The sequence below is a fragment of the Schistocerca piceifrons genome, chromosome 11 (assembly GCF_021461385.2).
Source record: "Schistocerca piceifrons isolate TAMUIC-IGC-003096 chromosome 11, iqSchPice1.1, whole genome shotgun sequence".
NCBI classification, from domain to species: Eukaryota; Metazoa; Arthropoda; class Insecta; order Orthoptera; family Acrididae; genus Schistocerca; species Schistocerca piceifrons.
The window spans coordinates 154,813,429-154,833,366 of record NC_060148.1 but is presented as its reverse complement, the minus strand read 5'-3'; the positions used below and the strand labels follow the sequence as shown (position 1 = coordinate 154,833,366).

Below are 19,938 nucleotides of genomic sequence, written 5' to 3'. Positions count from 1 at the left end.
GTTGGCAGCATCAAAGTCCGGACGCCGTCCGCATAAGCAGCGCCAGCGAGACAGGAAATCGTCGCAAGTCTGCGCGCGCCACCTCTGGCTTCTGGCTTCTTAAGCGCTGGAGTCGCGAGCGCTAGGAGTTCTGTATTCGCCACTCAGTTGTATACTCACCACCGAATTGTGTACTTGCTAGTCAGTTGTGTGTTCATCGCAGCAGAGTTGTTGTTTGTCGTCAGCCGACGCTGACCTAGCCGCTCCGACTCGAACTAGACAGATCTCTGTAGACACGGAGTTCACTATTGTGTTTCTGTATCTTCATCAATAAAGATAAGTACCGACTTTTATTTAATCAGAGTGTTTGGGTTTTCATCTTTCTGTTCACTGTTCCAGCGGACCGGTCGGCCCGCTATTAAAAGTGTGGCAGTGACTTCGTAAGCCGTTTCTACAGCGAATTGTTTGTCGCTACGAACACCGCCACAAAACTTTGTAACTAGTTGGGTAAATCAGTTCAGATGTGGAAAGCAGGTAACAGCACATGGTAGTCAGTAGGACTGTGTGTAGTAGAGAACTCTGGTGTTTAAAACCTCCAGGCTGATGACAACTTTAACTCTAGTTTATATTTATGTTTACCTTTCTGTCATGTATTCTCTTCATGACACAAGCAAATGACTGATCCTTGGCTCTGTCACATACGCCAGTTAACAACTTATTAGCCTTACAAACGGGCTTTCCAAACTTATAAAGCTTGAGAATGCATTTCACATGGAATCTGCAGCTTGATTATCTTCTTTCTGGCTGCTGTGCATGTACATTTGCATTAAAACTGTGCAAGCCACCAAACGGTGCATCGTGAATGGCATCTATTACCACAGCAACAACAATTACTACTACTAGGCACTTCTATGGTGTTCTATATGTAGTGTCCCTTACAAATGAACCACAGTTTTCCAAATACAAAAAAAGTTGATCATTCCCCATCCTACTACCATCCTTATGTGCTTGCTCCACTTCATATCACTTTGCAATGTTATGGTTCAAATGGCTCTGAGCACTATGGGACTTAACTTCTGAGGTCATCAGTCCCCTAGAACTTAGAACTACTTAAACCTAACTAACCCAAGGACATCACACACATCCATGCCCAAGGCAGGATTCGAACCTGCAACTGTAGTGGTCGCACGGTTCCAGACTGTAGCGCCTAGAACCGCTCAGCCATTCCGGCCGGCCCCTGCAATGTTATACCTAAACATTTAATTGACCAGACTGTCAATCTGTAGAGTACTGATGTTGTATACGACATTATGGGATTGTTTTTCCTACTGATCTGCAGTTACTTGAATATTTCTGCATCTGCCATTCATCACACCACATAAAAAGTTTGTCCAAGTCATTTTGTATCCTCGTAGTCACTTAGTGATGATCCTTCCGCACACACAATGCCATTAGCAAACAGGCACAGAATGCTGCTCATCAGATCATTTCATATATAAATATGGCACCATTCTCTGTGGCACTATTGATGATACTCTTGTCTCTGAAAAAACAGTTGCTGTTGAGATCAAAGTACTGGTCTCTGTTACTTGAGAGGTCTTTGCACCATTCATATATCAGGGAACCTATTCCATATGCTCATACCTCTATTTACAGTATGTAGTGGTGCACTGTTCAAATGCTTTCTGGAAATATAGGAATGTGGAATCTAGCCTGTTGCCCATCATCCATGGTTCACAGTACATAATTTGATAGAAGACCAAGATGAGTATTGCACAAAATCAATGCTGATTTGTGGATAAAAACTTTTCTGTCTTAAAGAAATTAATTATATTTGAACTGAGGATATGTTCAGGAACTCTGGAGCAAATAATCATTATGATATTGTTCTGTAATTTTGCAGGTACATTCTTTTACCACTCTTATATACAGAAGCCACCTGAACTTTTTCCCAGCTGCCTGAGTCTTTGCACTAGGTGAGAGATTTGCAATAAATGCAAGCTAAGTATGAGGAAAATGCTGTAGAGTACTCTCTGGACAAATGATTTGTGATTCTGTTTGGACATGGCAACTATTATGTTTTCAACTCTTCCAGTTGCTTCTCTATTCCAGGGATCCTATTACCATGTTCCTAATACAGGAGCCTGTGTGACAGTGAAACAACAATATGCTGGTATGATCCTCCTGCACGAACTTGATAACTAAATACAGAGAGGGGTTAGTGACCACCTTCTGCTTTCCTCCAAAGTCACACCAGACTGGTCAATGACTGCCTGGATAGAAGTCTTTGACCAGAAATGTCTCACGTTCTCTGTAAAATCTGTTGCTCATGTATGATGGTGGTAGTTGTATGCTTCACGCATAGATCTTTTTACAGACAGAAGAATTTCCATTAGCACTTGGCTGTCACCAGTGTGCACACTTTTTTGAACTGAGTGTACAACAGTCTGCTTCCTCAGTGTTTACCAAATTCTGACATTAAACCACAGTGGGTCTTTCCTGTCTGTAACCCAGTTACTCACCACATACTTATTCAGCACGTGATTTACAGTCCATTTAGTGTTTGTCCATCTTCCTCTATGTATACCATATTGGAAGTAAATGACATTCTCATTGTTTAAATTAGATGTTAACAACTACTTACCCGCTCTTTCTAGCAAATCTATTCACCTAGCCCTCTTAAAGGATTCGTTAACTTCATTTACCATCCAGAAAGAGATTTTCACTCTGCAGCGGAGTGTGCACTGATATAAAACTTCCTGGCAAATTAAAACTGTGTGCCGGACCGAGACTCGAACTCAGGACCTTTGCCTTTTGCGGGCAAGTGCTCTACTATCTGAACTACCCAAGCACCACTCACGCCCTGTCCTCACAGCTTTACTTCTGCCAGTACTTCATCTCCTACCTTCCAAGCTTTACAGAAGCTCTCCTGCGAACCTTGCAGAAGTAAAGCTGATGGGGCGTGAGTCGTGCTTGGGTAGCTCAGATGGTAGAGTACTTTCCCGTGAAAGGCAAAGGTCCCGAGTTCAAGTCTCAGTCCGGCACCCAGTTTTAATCTGCCAGGAAGTTTCATTTACCACTGTTGCTGTGCTGGCATCATGATCACTAGCCCCTCTCTGTACTAATACCATCTGTAAGGACAAGCCTGTTTATAGTTGCAGTATTTCAACTATTTCAATTTTGTGCGGGCTGTTAAACTAGCAGCTTACGACAGCTTTCAGAAAACTGTTCTAAAGTACTTCACAAGACTGCCTGTCCATACCACTTGCAATGTATGCACAGACATCTTCGTCTCTACTCAGTAGGTTAGGATCACCTACTTTTTCTGCACTACTTAGTGTAGATTTTTCTTGAATGATTCTGTAACTGTCACAGCAGTATCACATGGCGAATAAAAACATCCTATGCTGGAGTTCACATACACGGAACCATTAAGGGAACTACTCATTAAAACAGGAAATCATAGCTTGAGTCTTGGGACTTGGTACCAATTTTCATATAACTCCATCAATGCTATCTCATTTAATTTTTATTTGTACTTATAATGTAAAGAAGCAATTCTACAAACTCACAAGCTAAACTACTTCACCTGCTCAAAGATAATGTTTAAATCCATATGGGTAAAGTGTAACAAAATATTCTATTTTACCGGTTTCCTCGTTTCCAACCTGGAGCATACTGTAATACTGTAACCCTTGTTATCTTTACCCAAAAGTAAAAACAGGACTGCTAAAGTGAATACACACACAATTGATTACCATCTCACTATTTTCACCACAGCTCAACAAGATTACTTCCATGTAGTCATATAAATTCTAAAATTACCTCTTTATTCACACCCTCCTCCAACTCTTCTTTTACATTCATGCTGCATGCATAATCTTGGGCCTGTGGCAAAAATAACAAACTGTAATAAGTACTTTTAAGCAGTCACAGTCCTCCCATATTATATAAAATGTATCACACAAATAAACCTCAACCATCACACTACTTTATAACTAAATAGTAGTTACTGTTAAGTGTTCTCTTTTGAGTTCAAAATTCTGAGTGAAGATTTCACTATGGTATACTTCAATGGGAGGCAGCAAAAAATTGTAAGACTGATTAATGACAACGCCTTTGAAAATTCATTATGATCTTTCATTTCAGCCTTCTCCCTATGCTATTGTTTTCAATCATATTTTCTAGCTTCATTATCTACATATGCATATAATGGTAGTGTAATGAAGTAATATAACACAGTTACTACCTGAAACAATGACTTCAATGTTGTTCATAAAATCAATATTGTTCATATCAAATTACAATACAGTTTACACCAACTGTGTGGGGGAGCAGAAACTGGACTGTCAAGTGCCACATCACTCATACTACTTTTATTATCAGAATAATAAAATGTCTAGAACAGTTACATCAAAACCTTGTTGCACTGAATGCTTATTTATGATAAAATTATTAAACGCACACACACCCTACGTTGGCACACTACTTAATACTATTCTAACTTCATGAATTCCTTTTGGTGGGACAAGCACGTTTCCAACAGAACAAAAAGAGAGAGCAGGCTAAAGGCTACACCAGTCCTATTCTGTGGATCTGAACTATGGGTTTTACTTGCTGATCTCAAAAGAAGACAAAGTTCTGGAAAGATTATTTATGGAACAGCACCAGCATATCAAGACTGAAAAACCCATAATGTCAAAGGAAGTGCTGGAATGGGAACAAATGAAACAGTGATAGCATAGGAAGAAAATCATTAAACTGATATTGGGATCTGTTGAGGATGTTGGATAATTAGCAGCCAAAAAATAATTTTTTATTGGAAATCATCGTACAGATAGAAACAAAGTAGACCACTTAACTTTCAGAAAGAGTATATCGACAAAATAATGAAGCAAAATGGTGTACGCAAAGAAGATGCCTTGAAGAGAGATGCTGGGCAAAAGATAGAAAGAATACAGCAACATCTTATTAATTGATCTTTGCATTAATTAACTGCCTACAATAATACTAATATACCAGTACAAATAATGATCATTATGATTTTATTATTATTACTATCTGAGGCATGATGGGCTACCTCTTTGAATTCCCATCCTGCACCTGGTGATGTCACTTCTTTGGCTTGGAGCTCGGGGTGCCATGGGGCACGATAAGAACCATGCAGGGTACATCGACAGTATTTGCCATTCAGCCACAATTGACAGGATGGAGTGACTAATAGCCCTTCAAAAATTCTGTCAGGTTAATAATTGCAGGTACAGGTGTTAATGAAAGACAGTACATTGGTGTGGTCTTGGCTATCTGTATTTGCTATTTGATCTTCTCTGTGGAAGTCACATTATGCAACAAGCTTTCTCATCTGAAAAACTACCCGATTTCAGTTGTGTTGCATGACTTAATACCTTGTGGCATTGCCTTGGAAGGGGTTAGGGTAGTGTCTAGCAACTAGACAAGCTTGTTATTGTTATTCAATTCCCCATGTTCAGCAGTGTATTCGATGATTTGGTAATCCTGAATACTGTTTTAAGTGTGACCATGTTTAGCCTTAGACCGAGTTTTTGATGAGAATCATCTGACGAGTCCATTGATCTATCCAACTATCGTGGCCGTGCAGTTGTATTAAGTGAGAATGACAGTGGAATTTAGATGCTCCTTAGTCTGCTCCAGTTTTCTACTGTTCTGGCACACTTTGATTGTTTTGGACTTGGACTCAGGGCATGCTTATCATGCTGTGGCTGTTAACATTGCCTCTGTATATCGGCCTCAGGGAATTCACCACTGCCAGCTACCGATAGGCTGCCTTCACTCAAGTTATGTAAATCACTATTCGAAAATTGTACTAAAATTTTGTACATTTTGATTTTTGGGGGTTTGTTGGGTCGAGTGCCTTTGCTGTACATACTGTCAAGCACTGTTAGAATGGTCACATGCTGATCATCTCTATGTGAATCACACGTCACATTCAGATGTCATCCAGACTTGTGAAAACATAGCCTGTTACTGAGCTCTGAATGTTTTTCGTGTTCGTTCACTGGCCATTTGTGAGGTGGAGAGTGAAAGAAATTTATTCCGTCTCAGGGCGAGTTACTGGTTACCAGATTTAATTCTTCAAGTGTTTGTTATTTTAAAGTTGTCACGAAGTGAGCTTTTCTCACCTGTTATTTATTTACTGCTACAAGTAGGTTCTGACTACTAATTACTCGTTTTCCTTTTTAAAGGGTGTTCTTGAGCTGCTATGCATGCACATTCACATACTGAATCACTTACGGATTTTCTTCAGTATGCCTTAATAGTATTTTCACTGTGTCTGAAGCCAGTTATATCGATCTGTGCACACTCATTCTCTTGTTAATTACTTAACTGCTCACTGGTGCAAGATTTCAAGAGACTTGCTCTGTCTGCCTGCCTGAAGGTAGCTCTAGAAATCAGTGCACCTGTTTACTTTATTAAATTATCTAGATGCACTTGGAGGTGCATTTTAAGAATTTCCTTTTTCTAGGGGTCCCGAGGCAGCTATAAATTGCTCTGTCTTCCAGTATAGCTATTCAGTTTTAACCTGTGAGATGAGCTATGCTTCTGTGTTGTCTTAAAGTGCCATCTGTTTCCAGATAATTATTTGTTCATTTGTTGAAGCATTTTCTCATTTGCGGTTTGTGAAGATGGAAATTTTGAATCTAAAATCTAAGAACTGGTGTCAGACACAGCTTTAGTCATTAACTATTGCCTTATTTAAATTGTCACTAAACTAAGGTGTGTAATGTCTTAAATTTGAAAGTTCAGAGTGGTGTTTGTAATCCTGCTAATGTATCTGACTTTAGTTATTTTTCTTAAATAAAAACATTTTAATAAACAATGGAGACCCATGTGAGCCCCAATCCATCCAGTCCTTCCACTTAATTTCCCCTTTTCCTGCTGGACGTTTGGTTGGTAACAGAGTATGGTTATTTTTCTGGAAGTAACGGGGAAAGGTGTCAACTGTCACTCACCACGAGGTGTGTGTTTGCAGGTATCCACTGTGGAACATGGGGTCTCACAACTGTCCCAGTTTGTCCTCATTGAAAAATCAACAGTTTATCTATGAATTAAAAGTTTGTCAGCTTCCATGTAAGGGCGGTGTGCCCAACTTGTGGACGACCCCTTGGTGATTAGTACCAACTGCACCGTGGAGGTATATGTTGCACTAGCTGCCTGAGCTCTGGCCATGACAATCTTGTGTCAGAATGTAGTGTGTTTAGAAAGTAGTCAGCCCCATCATAAGCAAATACATATAATTCAGGCACAATTGATCCATTGGGATAATCACATGTGGGGTATTGCACAATGTAATCTCTATTCTGAGCAGAGTACATTAGCTCTGCAGTTACAGGGACAGCTGCCTTTATTTAGACAAATTAGGAGCAATAGGTGGTGAACAAGATTCTCCCACTGACATATAACTGCTGGAAGTAGTAGGAATGCTACGTACACCTTTAAGGACCTCAGGAGAATTCATTTGGGAAATTACCATACCAAATAATGTTACTGCTGCAAGCTATAATGGAACTTTCAATGTAGAATTTAAAGACAGGTAAAATCCATCATATGGATCATGGTCAAATTTATGTTTCATGCTGACACTTTGGCCATCACTGACAATGTTGTCATTCAGACGCTGTACCCCCTGTGTTAAGCCATGTTTTCAATCAAATTTTACATGAAAGTGCAACATCAAGGGAGTTATTAATTATTGGCCTGAAATTGTCACCTCGTATTAAGAGGCTACTCAGGCATAAACATTTTTGGCTATTGCAGTTTCCTCATGAACTTTTTCCTAGGTTCATAGATGAATGCATATGACCATTCCATCCCTGGAATTGCATGTCACAGAGATACAAATACTCAATAATATATTACAGAAAATGCAGCCACAGGACTGTTCTTGGATTACCTTCACTAATAAATGCACATCTTTTACTGAATTAGAGGCTTTGGTGTCCGCTATTGAAGTCCGAGTTTCACAGACCAGCAGTGATGGGGGTTTAAGTGTCATTATCAGGATGGGGATTGAGATTCCAAGCAATTTAAAAGGGGACCACCCATAAGGAAAAAGTGTAGGATGTGTTTCCAGTGTAACAAAGAGTGGCATTTTGTATGGCGATGTCTGGTGACATGGAAGGAGAATCAAACAGCCGACATCACACAGAATGGAAGAGGCACGGTAGTGTTCTACTGCCTAAGGGCTGGATCTGTGCCAAGTCCGAGGTACGGGAACCCCTGCCTTATTTTTGGGTACAACTTAACCAGGAACGAATGTGTGCCCTCCTCAACTCTGGTAGTTAAGTTTCTCATTTAGATTATCTGTGGCATTTGACGTTCCACCATACCTGTGAACTGCCTTGTTTGCATCCGTCCTTCCAATGTTGAGCTCTCACTGGGCACATGTTGCCTCTGGTTGGCAAGACTGAGTATTGGAAAATTTTCTTGGTCTGTGAAGTGGATAGTAACTAAAAATCTTTCAGTGAACTTAATTTTGCAGTGTGTTTTTGTAAGTGGTAGTGGGTTTGTGCTAGTTTGTCAATGCAGGGTTGTTTATTTTAAATTTAACCCAGCTGAAACATTCACATTGTGCTCCTGTCAGGTTGCCACAGGAATTCATAGTGTGTTACCGCAATGTTTGCCATTTCAGCTCAGTCACCTTCATCCAGTAGAGGTGATGCTGGTACTGGAAGTTTTTGATCGGTTACCACAGATCTTAACTAACAGATTGGACATCACCGATAAAATCCAGTACAAGATTTGCCTTACAAATGACATTCCAGAGAGGTTTTCTCCATCAAGGATGATATGTATATGTACTTTGATTAATAATGTGTTGTTCAATGCCGTCATCAGGCCCTCAACTTCAGCCTATGCTTCTACCATATTATCAGTATCTATGGGCAGCAGTGGGGTGTTTCATCCTGTTGTGGGTAATTGTGCAGTTAATGAGAACATAGTTTTGGAATCTGTGCCACTTCCCAATCTGCATATTTCTTTTACTTGGTTCAGTCAGGCTCAGTATTTTGCTGTCCTGGATCTCAATCTCGCATATTATCAGATCATGTTAAAAGAGGATTCCAAGTATATTACTGCCTGCTGTACAGATTGGAACCTCCACAATTTTAACAGGGTGTCCTTTGGTTTTTCAACGGGAGTTACCATTATGTCTTGCCTTCTAGATTGTGTTTTTGGTGATTTCACATTCAAGTGTGTCTCTAATTACCTAGATGGCATGATTGTTTACAGTTCTAGTCTGTCTGAAAACCTGCAACATCTTGAGGCAGTTCTGGTTTACCAGAGGGAGGTGGGACTTACTGTAAAACCATCTAAAATGACACTGGCACATAGGTTTCATCCTTGGGACATCTTAGTTTCACTGATTGGATTGAAATTGACCAGGAGCATACTAGTGATTTGCGAAAATTTCCAGCTCCTAGAAATAAGAAAGCTGTGGCACAGTTCATAGGCATGACAATTTTTTTTCGAAAGTCTGTGCCGAATTTTATTAAATTAGTGGGGTGCCTTAACGATTTAAGAAATTTCATATGGGATGAAAGTCATCCAGAATCTTCTGAAGCCATTAGGGTGGTACTTAGTAACCCACTAGTATTAGCCATACCCAATTTTGAGCTCGTGTTCTTCTTGCAGATGGACACCTAATTCTTCTGGAGGAACAGAATGGCAGGGGAGGCGTTGCATGTTGATGTCCTATAGCAATGCACCTTGGGAACTTTCACCTGTGGAGATGAAATATTCTATGTATAAATGGGAAGCCTTGGCGGTTCTGCTTGCCCTTAAGAAATTCAGATTTTATTTTGAACACAAGGAATTTTGTTTAGAGACTGACAATCAAGCTCTTAGTTAGGTTTTGGCTCATTATTTCCATAATACCCTCTTAGGCATTTATAAAACTGTTGTCAAGATCAGACGACACATCACCTGGTCCTCCCTGTATAAGCAAGCCTGGAGGTTGGTGGGGTCAAGATCACTCAACATGTCACCTGGTCCTCCCTGAATAAGGCTGTCCAGAGGTTGGTGGAGGAGTGTGAGAGCCGTAAGGGAGCTGAGCCCAACTTGAATTCCCTCAAGTGGCTTTTAGAGTCTACCTGTTAGGAATGCCTGATGGATTAACTTTGTATGGATTATATAGGTCCACTTCATCAAGTGTGTGTGTGTTAGGCACCTACTAGTTATCATGGATGACTTTTCTCGTTTTTTTGACACATTCCGAGCAGAGAAATGACCATCCTGGCAGCTGGCCAGCATTTGTTATGAATTTTTTCTGTTTCCAGGCCACCGAGGATGCTTGATAGCTTCTGTTTCCCAGCTGTTTGTGAGGTTCTGCTTTGACAATGGAATTAAAGATGTGACCACAAATCCTTTTACCAGCATACTTTGCTGACCAGGTGAACTGCAAGTTGAAGGCTGTGCTTACCTTTCACAACAAGGCTCAGACAATGTGGCTCAATTTTATCTTTAACACTGCACAACCCAAGTCCCTGGAGGCTGCTCCAGTATCCCTTATGTTAGCACATCCAGTCAATTTTCCTCTTGTCAACCTGTAGGCAATCAATGATTTGCTTCAAGAACATTGGAAAAGCTGGGGACACAGTGTTAGTCCGAAACCCTAATATTGCTGAAAAGGGGTGGTCAGGGTTCGATAGCAAGATAGCTCCTCAGTTGTTGGGACCCTGTTAGATTGTCAGGGTGGTCAGCTCAGCAAACCTCCTGGTTCTGAATTTATAGATGAGTAAAGCCTCACACATGCACATTATTCATATCAAGGAGAGGCATATGTAAAGGGCTCCTTAATGGTGGGGAAGGGGGATTTTGGTTTGGTGGAGGAGGCTGAACCACGGTGGGCTCCCTCTTCGAATTCGAGCCCCATGTGCCTGGCAGATGTCACTTCTCACAGCTCAGAGCTCGTGGCACCAGTGGGCATTGTGGAGCAACAATGGGTGTAGAGGAACAGCAGTGGATCTCACGGGCAGTCGGTGTCTTGAAGCTGGACTGGAGGGTGAACCATGCAGGGCTCGTGGGCAGCATGTACTGTTTAGCCGAACTTTATGTGGCAGTATCATTATACCATCACAATCATTACAATAAAACAATCTTCTTTCAATAATGGTAACTGTCATAGGCTGATCAGGCCAAGATTATCATCACTCATCTAAAAGCTGGTATGTACACCTCTGGCACAGACAACAGTAGGGAGACATAGTGGCACGGAAACAATGAGGCCTTCATAGATCACTGGAGGAAGTTGGAACCATATTTATACAATCAGGCCACCTCATTGCCGTAAATTCTGGAAGGGGGGATGATCTCTGATGTTATGTTAAATCACATCCCAGATCTGTTCGACCAGGTTCAGGGCTCGTGAGTTGGGTGGCCAACACATCAATTGGAACTCACCACTGTGTTCCTGAAACCACTCTATCACACTCATGGCCTTGTGAAATGGTGCATTGTTTTCATGAAAAATGCCACACTCAATACTTTCAGAAAAGACTTCCTGACACTTAAATGTATACTCAATGGGAAACATGATCGTCACGAAGGAGTGGACCTAACATGAACCATGGACCGTGGCACTGGTAGCGAGGCTTGCGTGCCTCAGCGGTACAGATAGTCGTTCTGTAGGTGCAACCCCAACTGAGGGGTATCTGTTATGGGGCCAGACAAACATGTGGTCCCTTAAGAGGGGCAGCAGTCTTTTCAGTAGTTTCAGGGGCGACAGTCAGGATGAATGATGATCTGGTCTTGTAACATTAACCGAAACAGCCTTCCTGTACCGGTACTGTAAACGAATGAAAGCAAGAAAAAACTATAGCTGTAATTTTTCACGAGGGGATGCAACTTTACTGTTCATTAAATGATGATGGTGTCCTCTTGGGTAAAATATTCCGGAAGTCAAATAGTCCCCCATTCAGATCTCCAGGATGACATCGTTATCAGGAGTCAGAAAAATTATGTTCTACAAATTGGAACATGGAATGTCAGACCCTTTAATCAGGCAGGCAGGTTAGAAAATTTAAAAAGGGAAACAGATAGGGTAAAGATAAATATGGTGGGAATTGGTTAAGTTTGATGGCATGAGGAATAAGACTTCTGGTCAGATGAATACAGGATTATAAATCATATAGGGGTAATGGAGGAGTAGGTTTAAAAATGAATAAAAAACAGGATTGCAGGTAAGCTACTATGAACAGCATAGTGAATGCAGTATTGTAGCCAAGATAGACACAAAGCCCACACTTACCACAGTAGTACAAGTTCATATGCCAACTAGGTCCCCAGATGATGAAGAGATTAAAGAAATGTATGATGAGATAAAAGAAATTATTCAGATAACGAAGGGAGATGACAATTTAATAGACATAGGGGATTGGAATTCAATAGTAGGAAAAGGAAGAGAAGGAAAAGTAGGAGGTGAATATGGAATGTGGGTAAGGACTGAAAGAGGAAGCCGTCTGGTAGAAGTTTGCACAGAGCACAACTTCATCATACACTATGTGCTGAAAAGCATCAGGCCACCCCCAAAAACTTACGTTTTCATATTTGGTGCATTGTGCTGCCACCTACTCCATATCAGAGACCTCAGTAGTCATTATACATCATGAGAGAGCAAAATGGGGCGCTCCGCGGAGCTCATTGACTTTGAATGTGGTCAGGTGAGAGGGTTTCATTGGTGTCACATGTGTGTATGCGAGCTTTCCACACTCCTGAACATTCCTTCGTCCACTGTTTCTGATGAGATAGTGAAGTGGAAGCATGAAGGGACATATGCAGCACAAAAGCATACAGGCCAATCTTGTCTGCTGACTGAAAGATACCGCCGACATTTGGAGAAGGTTGTAATGTGTAATAGGCAGATATCTATCCAGACCTGAAAGAACTGCAAAAAGGTAGGAATTGTAAGAGATGGGATCTGGATAAAGTGAAAGGGTCAGAGATTGTAGAGTATTTCAGAAAGCACTAGGGAACCATTGCGAAGGACATGGGTAAGAGATACAGCAGAAGAGGAAGGGTAGCTTTGAGAGATTACTAGTGAAAGTAGCAGAGGATCAAGTAGGTAAAAAGACAAGGCTAGTAGATATCCTTGGGTAACAGAGGAGATACTGAATTTAATAGATGAATGGTGAAAATATAAAAATGCAGTAAATGAAGCAGGCTGAAAGGAATACAAACGTCTCAAAAATGAGATCGACAGGAAGTGCAAAATGGCTCAGCAGGGATGGTAACAGGGCAAATTTAAGGATGTAGAGGCATATATGACCAGGGGTAAGACAGACACTGCCTACTGGAATACTGAAGAGACCTATTAGGGTCTATACAAGAGCAATGCACTTGCGGGCAATATTTTGAAAATGGAAGAGAACGTAGATGAGGATGAAATGGGAGATACGATACTGCGTGAAGAATTTGACAGTGCTGAAAGACATAAGTTGAAACAAGGCCCTGGGAGGAGACAACATCCATTAAAACTACTGATAGCTTTGGGACAGCCAGCCTTGAAAAAACTCTGCCATCTGGTCAGAAAAATGTATGAGACAGGCAAAATACCCCCAGACTTCAAGAAGAATATAATAATTGCAATCCCAAAGAAAGCAAATGTTGACAGGCGTGAAAATTACCGATCTATCAGTTTAATAAGTCATGGCTGTAGAATACTAACATGAATTCTTTACAGTCGAATGGAGAAACTGGTAGGTGCTGACCTCAGGGAAGATTAGTTTCGATTCCGTAGAAACGTTGGACCACGTGAGGCAATACCGACCTTATGATTTATCTTAGATGATTGATGAAGGAAAGGCAAACCTACATTTCTAGTATTTGTAAACTTAAAGACGCTTTCGACAATGTTGACTGGCATACTCTCTTTCAATTCTGAAGGTGGCAGTCGTCAAATGCAGAGAGTGAAAGGCTATTTGCAATTTGTACAGAAACCAGATGGCAGTTATAAAAATGGAGGAGCGAAAGGGAAGCAGTGGTTGGGAAGGGAGTGAGACAGGGTTTTAGCCTATCCCTGGTGTCGCTCAGTCTGCATATTGAGCAAGCAATATAGGGAACAAATGAAAAATTTTGAGTAGGAGTTAAAATCCAGGGAGGAGAAATAAAAACTTTGAGGTTAGCCAATGACATTGTAATTCTGTCAGAGACAGTAAAGGGCCTGGAAGATCAGTTGAACAGAATGGACAGCGCATTCAAAGAGGGATACAAGACGAACATCAACAAAAGCAAAACGAGGATAATGGAATGTAGTCGAATTAAATTGGGTGATGATGACAGAATTACATTATGAAATAAGACAATTAAGGTAATAGATAAGTTTTGCTATTTGGGGAGTAAAATAATTGACGAAGGTTGAAGTAGACAGAATATAAAATGTAGTCTGGCAGTGCCAAGGACAGCATTTCGGAAGAAGAGAAATTTGTTCACATTGAGCATACATTTAAGTGTCAGGAAGTCTTTTCAGAAAGTATTTGCATTGAGTGTATCCATGTATGGAAGTGAAGCATGGACGATAAATAGTTTAGACAAGAAGAGAACAGAAGCTTTCGAAATTTGGTGCTACAGAAGAATGCTGAAGATTAGATGGGTAGATTGTGTGACTAATGAGAAGATACTGAATACAATTGGGGAGAAGAGGAATTTGTGGCACAACTTAACTATAGGGTGGCGTACAAAATGTGTTACCAATTGTTTCTTTTACAATTTACACCACACATTAGATACTCCGGTGGGATCTCTACAGCAGTACCAGCAGAGCTTGGAAAAACAAATGAGTTACAAAATGACATGTAATTCACGATACTGTCACTAGGAGACTAGTATCCAGCAATGGCTGACAATGGAAGACTGACAACACAGCGACGATCGGCAATTGTGTTACTTTTTCAAGAAACGAAAAGCCTTGTTGTGACTCAGAGGTGTTTTCGACAACAGTTTAACACACGATGGGTCCCTTGCAAGAAGACCATTCACAGGTTGTACGATAAATTTGTACAGGAAGGAACAGTATTGGATCCGAAGCGACCTCGGCCTAAGCCTGTTTGTTCGCCGGAAAATATTTAAGCAGTACGAGTTGCTGTACAGAGAAGTCCCGGGAAATTGTGTAGAAAGGCAGCAGTGCAACTGGGAATATCCAGTCACTCCATTCAATGCATTCTTAAAAGTGGCCTCCACATGTACCCATACAAGATGACCTGTGCACAGAAGCTCACTGAAGAACACAAGCAGCAGAGACTACTGTTTGCTCAGTGGGTGGAGGATAGAGAAGAATCACTCAACAACGTTCGCTTTTCAGATGAGGCACATTTTCATTTAGATGGTGCGGTTAACAAACAAAATGTACACTTTTGGGCCACTGATAACCCACAAGTGCTTCATGAACGACAATATGCTCCGAGGATTACAGCGTGGGCAGCAATTTCCAGTCACGGACTTACTGGACCCTTTTTCTTTGAAGAAACTGAACAGCGAACATTATTTGAGCATGCTTCGCAATAGATTCATTCCACAGCTTCTTGCTACTGCCTTGCCCTTCAACACACAGTGATTCATGCAAGATGGAGCAAGGCCACATACTGCAAACACTGTGTTGGAGTTTTTACACGAGCATTTCGACATGCGGATCATTTCACTCAGGTTTCCAGGTTGCTTCAATGATGGACAAAATTGGCCCCCCAATAGTCCAGACCTCAATCCATGTGACTCTTTTCTTTGGAGGTACCTAAAGGAAAAAAATTTCCTGAAACGTCCACGTGATTTAATGGAGCTCAGAAGACTTATTCTTTAAGCTTTCAGTGAAATTAGGGAAGACATGGGCTGTAGGGTACTCACTAACTTCAGCGTTCCTTTGAAGAAAGTTAGGAAACGAAATGATGGGCACATTGAGCATGTACTGAGTTAGAACAAACCTCCATGGACGGCTCTTCATTATAGTGTATGTTCCTTTCAGATTGTATTGACAATAAAGTTTATATTCAAAAACCAAATGGTAGCACATTTTGTGTGCCACCCTATAGAAGAAGGGACTGGTTGGTAGGACAGGTTCTGAGCCATCAAGGGATCATCGATTTAGTATTGGAGGGAAGGGTGGAGGGTGAAAATCAGAGGGAGAACAAGACATGAATACACTAAACAGATTCAGGAGGATGTGGGTTGCAGTAGTTACTCGGGGATGAAGAAGCTTGCACAGGATAGAGTAGCATGGAGAGCTGCATCAATCCAGTCTTCCCACTGAAGAGCACAACAACAACAGAAGGAGTGGATGTGCTTTGCAACCAGTTTACAATACTTCTTTTGTGACACGGTGCCTCACACGAGCTCCACTGGACCCATGGGTGCCCACGTGGTTGTTTCCCAGAGTATAATGGAGGCCCCAACAGTACAGGAGTCAAGAGGCTGTTCCCCTTGTGGGTGACGGAAATGAACCCTCCCAAAGGCACGATGAAGGTATCAGGATTCATCAGACCATGCAGTGCTCGGCCATTGTGCCAACATCCAGCGCCAATAGTTACATACCTATTTCAGTTGTTGTCGATGTCATGGCGTGGGTCATCAGCGGCACAGACTCATCATTAGGAGTGTTTGGAGCATTGTGCATTCAGACACAACTGTACTCTGCCCAGCATTAATGTCTGATGTTAGTTACACCACAGTTTGTTGCCTGTCTTGTTTTACCAGTCTGCCCAGCCTATGATGTCTACCGTCTGTGATGAGGAGTACTTGCCCAACCCCATAATGTCTGGCCATGGTCTCACCTTTGTTTTACCATGTGTTGAAGACAACTGCCACAGTACTACTTCAACACCTGGCAAGCTGTGCAGCTTCCAAAACGCTCATACCAAGCCTTCAGGCCATCAAAATCTGCTCTTGGTCAAACTCAGATTGTGCGCATTTCCTATTTTACAACAAGACAAGATGCTCACTGATACTCCATGCAACGTGTGTGTGTCTGACGAGAAGACAAGGTGAGATGCTATTGCCTGGATGAGTTTATACTGATAGTAGATCAGTGTTCATAATGCTTTGGCTGCTGTGTATATGGATTTAGTATTATGACTTCCAAGTGGATGCTGGGCAATGCCAAGGGAACCATTCTGCAACATTTGAGGCAATTGTAAAATGCATCAATTTATTACAAGAGTGTGCCAGAAAATAATGCCTCCAAAATTTTGATTCTGTTCTTAATATCAGTTGTCATGCATATGACACTGGTGATGTTACCACTTTGCTGACACAGTATGCAGCACCCTCCTGATGAACAGTTCTGAACTGCAGGGGATGTGTGTGTGTGTGTGTGTGTGTGTGTGTGTGTGTGTGTGTGTGTGTGTGTGTGTGTGAGAGAGAGAGAGAGAGAGAGAGAGAGAGAGAGAGAGAGAGAGATAGAGAGAGATAGAGAGAGAGAGAGAGAGAGAGAGAGAGAGAGAGAGAGATAGAGAGAGATAGAGAGAGAGAGAGAGAGAGAGAGAGAGAGATTTAACTGTGTCAGCACGTGAGAAAACCGTCAGACAACAGAGCATCAATTCAAATAGTTCATCCACATGTGGAACACCCTCTCCTTCAGCATGACAATGCCAGACCATACACAACTTTTTTTTTGCACCGGCAACAGTCTGACGCCTTTGATTCATTATTATTGATCAGCCTCAATACTGACCAGGTTTGAGCCAATGAATTTTCAACTGTTTGCAAAACTTAAAGAACACTTTCAGGGACTCAACTTTGATAGTGATGAATTAGTGCGAGCGTAGGTGAGGCTGTGGGTCTGCCAACGAAATCAAGCATTCTACAGTGACGACACCAACAACCTGGTGTCTCACTGGGAGAAAGGTGTTCAGTGCCACGGTGACTATGTTTGAAATAAATATACAAACACGAAGAATAAATATGTTAAATATTAATTTTGTTTTAGTTAAAATGCTTCAATAATTTCCGAATAGAAATTTTGTGTCATTAGTTTCCAGCATGTGCTCATGCCCAAAATATACACCAATTAAAAATTAACATTTAATTAATTTGGCAAAGAAGGTGGCTTTCAACTGATAAAATGTTAAGGTCATAGGGAAGTTCAGTTCATCAACTAACACAGCACACAGAGTATGAGAAGACTTCTTGTACGTAAAAAGTTACGTTATGGGCACCATTTGGATGTTTTGGTTAACATTAGGCTGTGCTACTGATCAATTTGTTGCCATATCCTTTACTTGGCTTTCACATTTCTAGACTTTGTCAGCTCACAGCCACACTGCCACTTTTGAACATAGGCTAAGCCTTGAGATGCACTATGAATCAGACTGCCACTACAACTAATGTTACAAGGGGGGGGGGGGGGGGGGGAGTGGGTCTAGAACCACATTTTAACCTTGTAGCCTTTGAATAGTTCTCCAGTTTAGGTCCAAAGTCAATGGATCTTCAAACTGCTTTTCATTTACATGATGTGTGTTGTGCATACATATCATCCTGAATGCCAAACCATCATTACATCAGGGGTCAAAGCCAAAGCCTGAACTGTGTCGGGTCTAACCGCTCTTTTACTGTATTTAATAAAATTTAGTATATATATTTTCCTATCATTTCCTTACAGTGATTGTTTAGGATTACTGTTGTGATAATGCTTGTCAAATGAATTGCAAGCTGTTCACATAGTCTGTATAATCTATAATGAAGTACTCACATATATTCAAATGCAAATGCTGCATTAATGCTATCCCAGTACTTCTGCAGTTGCACTCAAGATGGATGTTGAAACAGATTTTTTCAGCACAGATAGTTCACAAGTAGTTTGCGTGATTGTGTCAGTGTGCTCAATTCTCATTTGCAGGATAAAAATACTAGTGGCACCAAGTGAATTTGTTTGCTGCTGATAGGTGAATACCCTACAACCGGTTGCACTACATCAGATTTCAAGTGACACGTATATGTAAGATTATTTACATCAGTAACTGTAACATTGTGGCAGTTTCACAAACAATATGCATAACAATGTGCAGCAAATTCAGAAAGTGGTTATGAACAAACCTGTCAATATTTGATGTGTAGCCCCATGGCTTCATCAAAACTTTGCTGCCAACATACAAATTCATTCTGCTGTGTAACAATTTATGCTTCCATGTGATATTTGTCAGAAATTTAACTTTACTGCTGAGAGTTCTACTTACATAGGGTTCACATATTCAAAGTAAATAAAATGTACTTCTCAGATCAGTGACCATCCGAATGTCACTTCAAAATTTTGTCATTCAAAAGAGGTGTATCAGAGCAGAATACACCCACTTTATGGCAACCAGTTTATCAGTATAATTGGGTTGTGCATTAAAAAAGTTTTCCATGTTTACTAAACATTAAATTGAAACTCTTGCCCAATTCTATGTGAGGTTTAATACAAGGCTTATTTCAATGCACTGTGCAAAATGTCATGTTTAAGACAGTAAGTTCATCAGTTTAGTAAACCGAATTATTCATGTTTCCAGCTATATGACATCAATTGTATGTATTCACGCATCACACTGCACACACAAATTAATGAAACCCTGTTAAGAAATACAAGTAAGCCACTTACTATGAAGTGTAACTCAGTTTGTACTTCATGAGTTTCATCTTTTTTTATCCACTTAGTTGGCTCCTGGTCCATCGCTTCAGTTCTACAGTCTGAAAAGAAAAAGCAATCAGATAAGAAAAGTTTTTGGCCCACTCAGTTTCCGTTTTTACCATGAGGTATAGCTCAAAAGCAGTATTTTCACTCATATATTGCGTGCAGTAAACTGGTGATTACACAGGAAACAAATTCAAAGTGGCTGAGGAAAAGTGTGTTCAGTGATATAAACTCATTCACATTTTGCAGGTCATGAAGAGTGAGAACAATCATAAAATAACATGCAATGGAAACTGAGCATTAAAGTTGCTACTGTTTCTTTGTAACACTGGCTC

At 40.9% G+C, this 19,938-nt stretch overlaps 1 protein-coding gene across 1 annotated transcript in view; it reads right to left on the bottom strand.

The window, feature by feature from the left end:
- LOC124719845 overlaps positions 1–19,623 on the bottom strand; it is a 90,760-nt gene extending 71,137 nt beyond the window's left edge. The window contains exons 1-2 of the mRNA XM_047245031.1: positions 19,571–19,623; positions 3,805–3,867 (exon numbers count right to left, since the gene is read on the bottom strand). Of these exons, the coding sequence (XP_047100987.1) occupies positions 3,805–3,846 (42 nt within the window). The 5' untranslated portion in view covers positions 3,847–3,867; positions 19,571–19,623. The remainder of the gene's footprint in view (positions 1–3,804; positions 3,868–19,570) is intronic.
- Between the last annotated feature and the right edge of the window lie 315 nt (positions 19,624–19,938).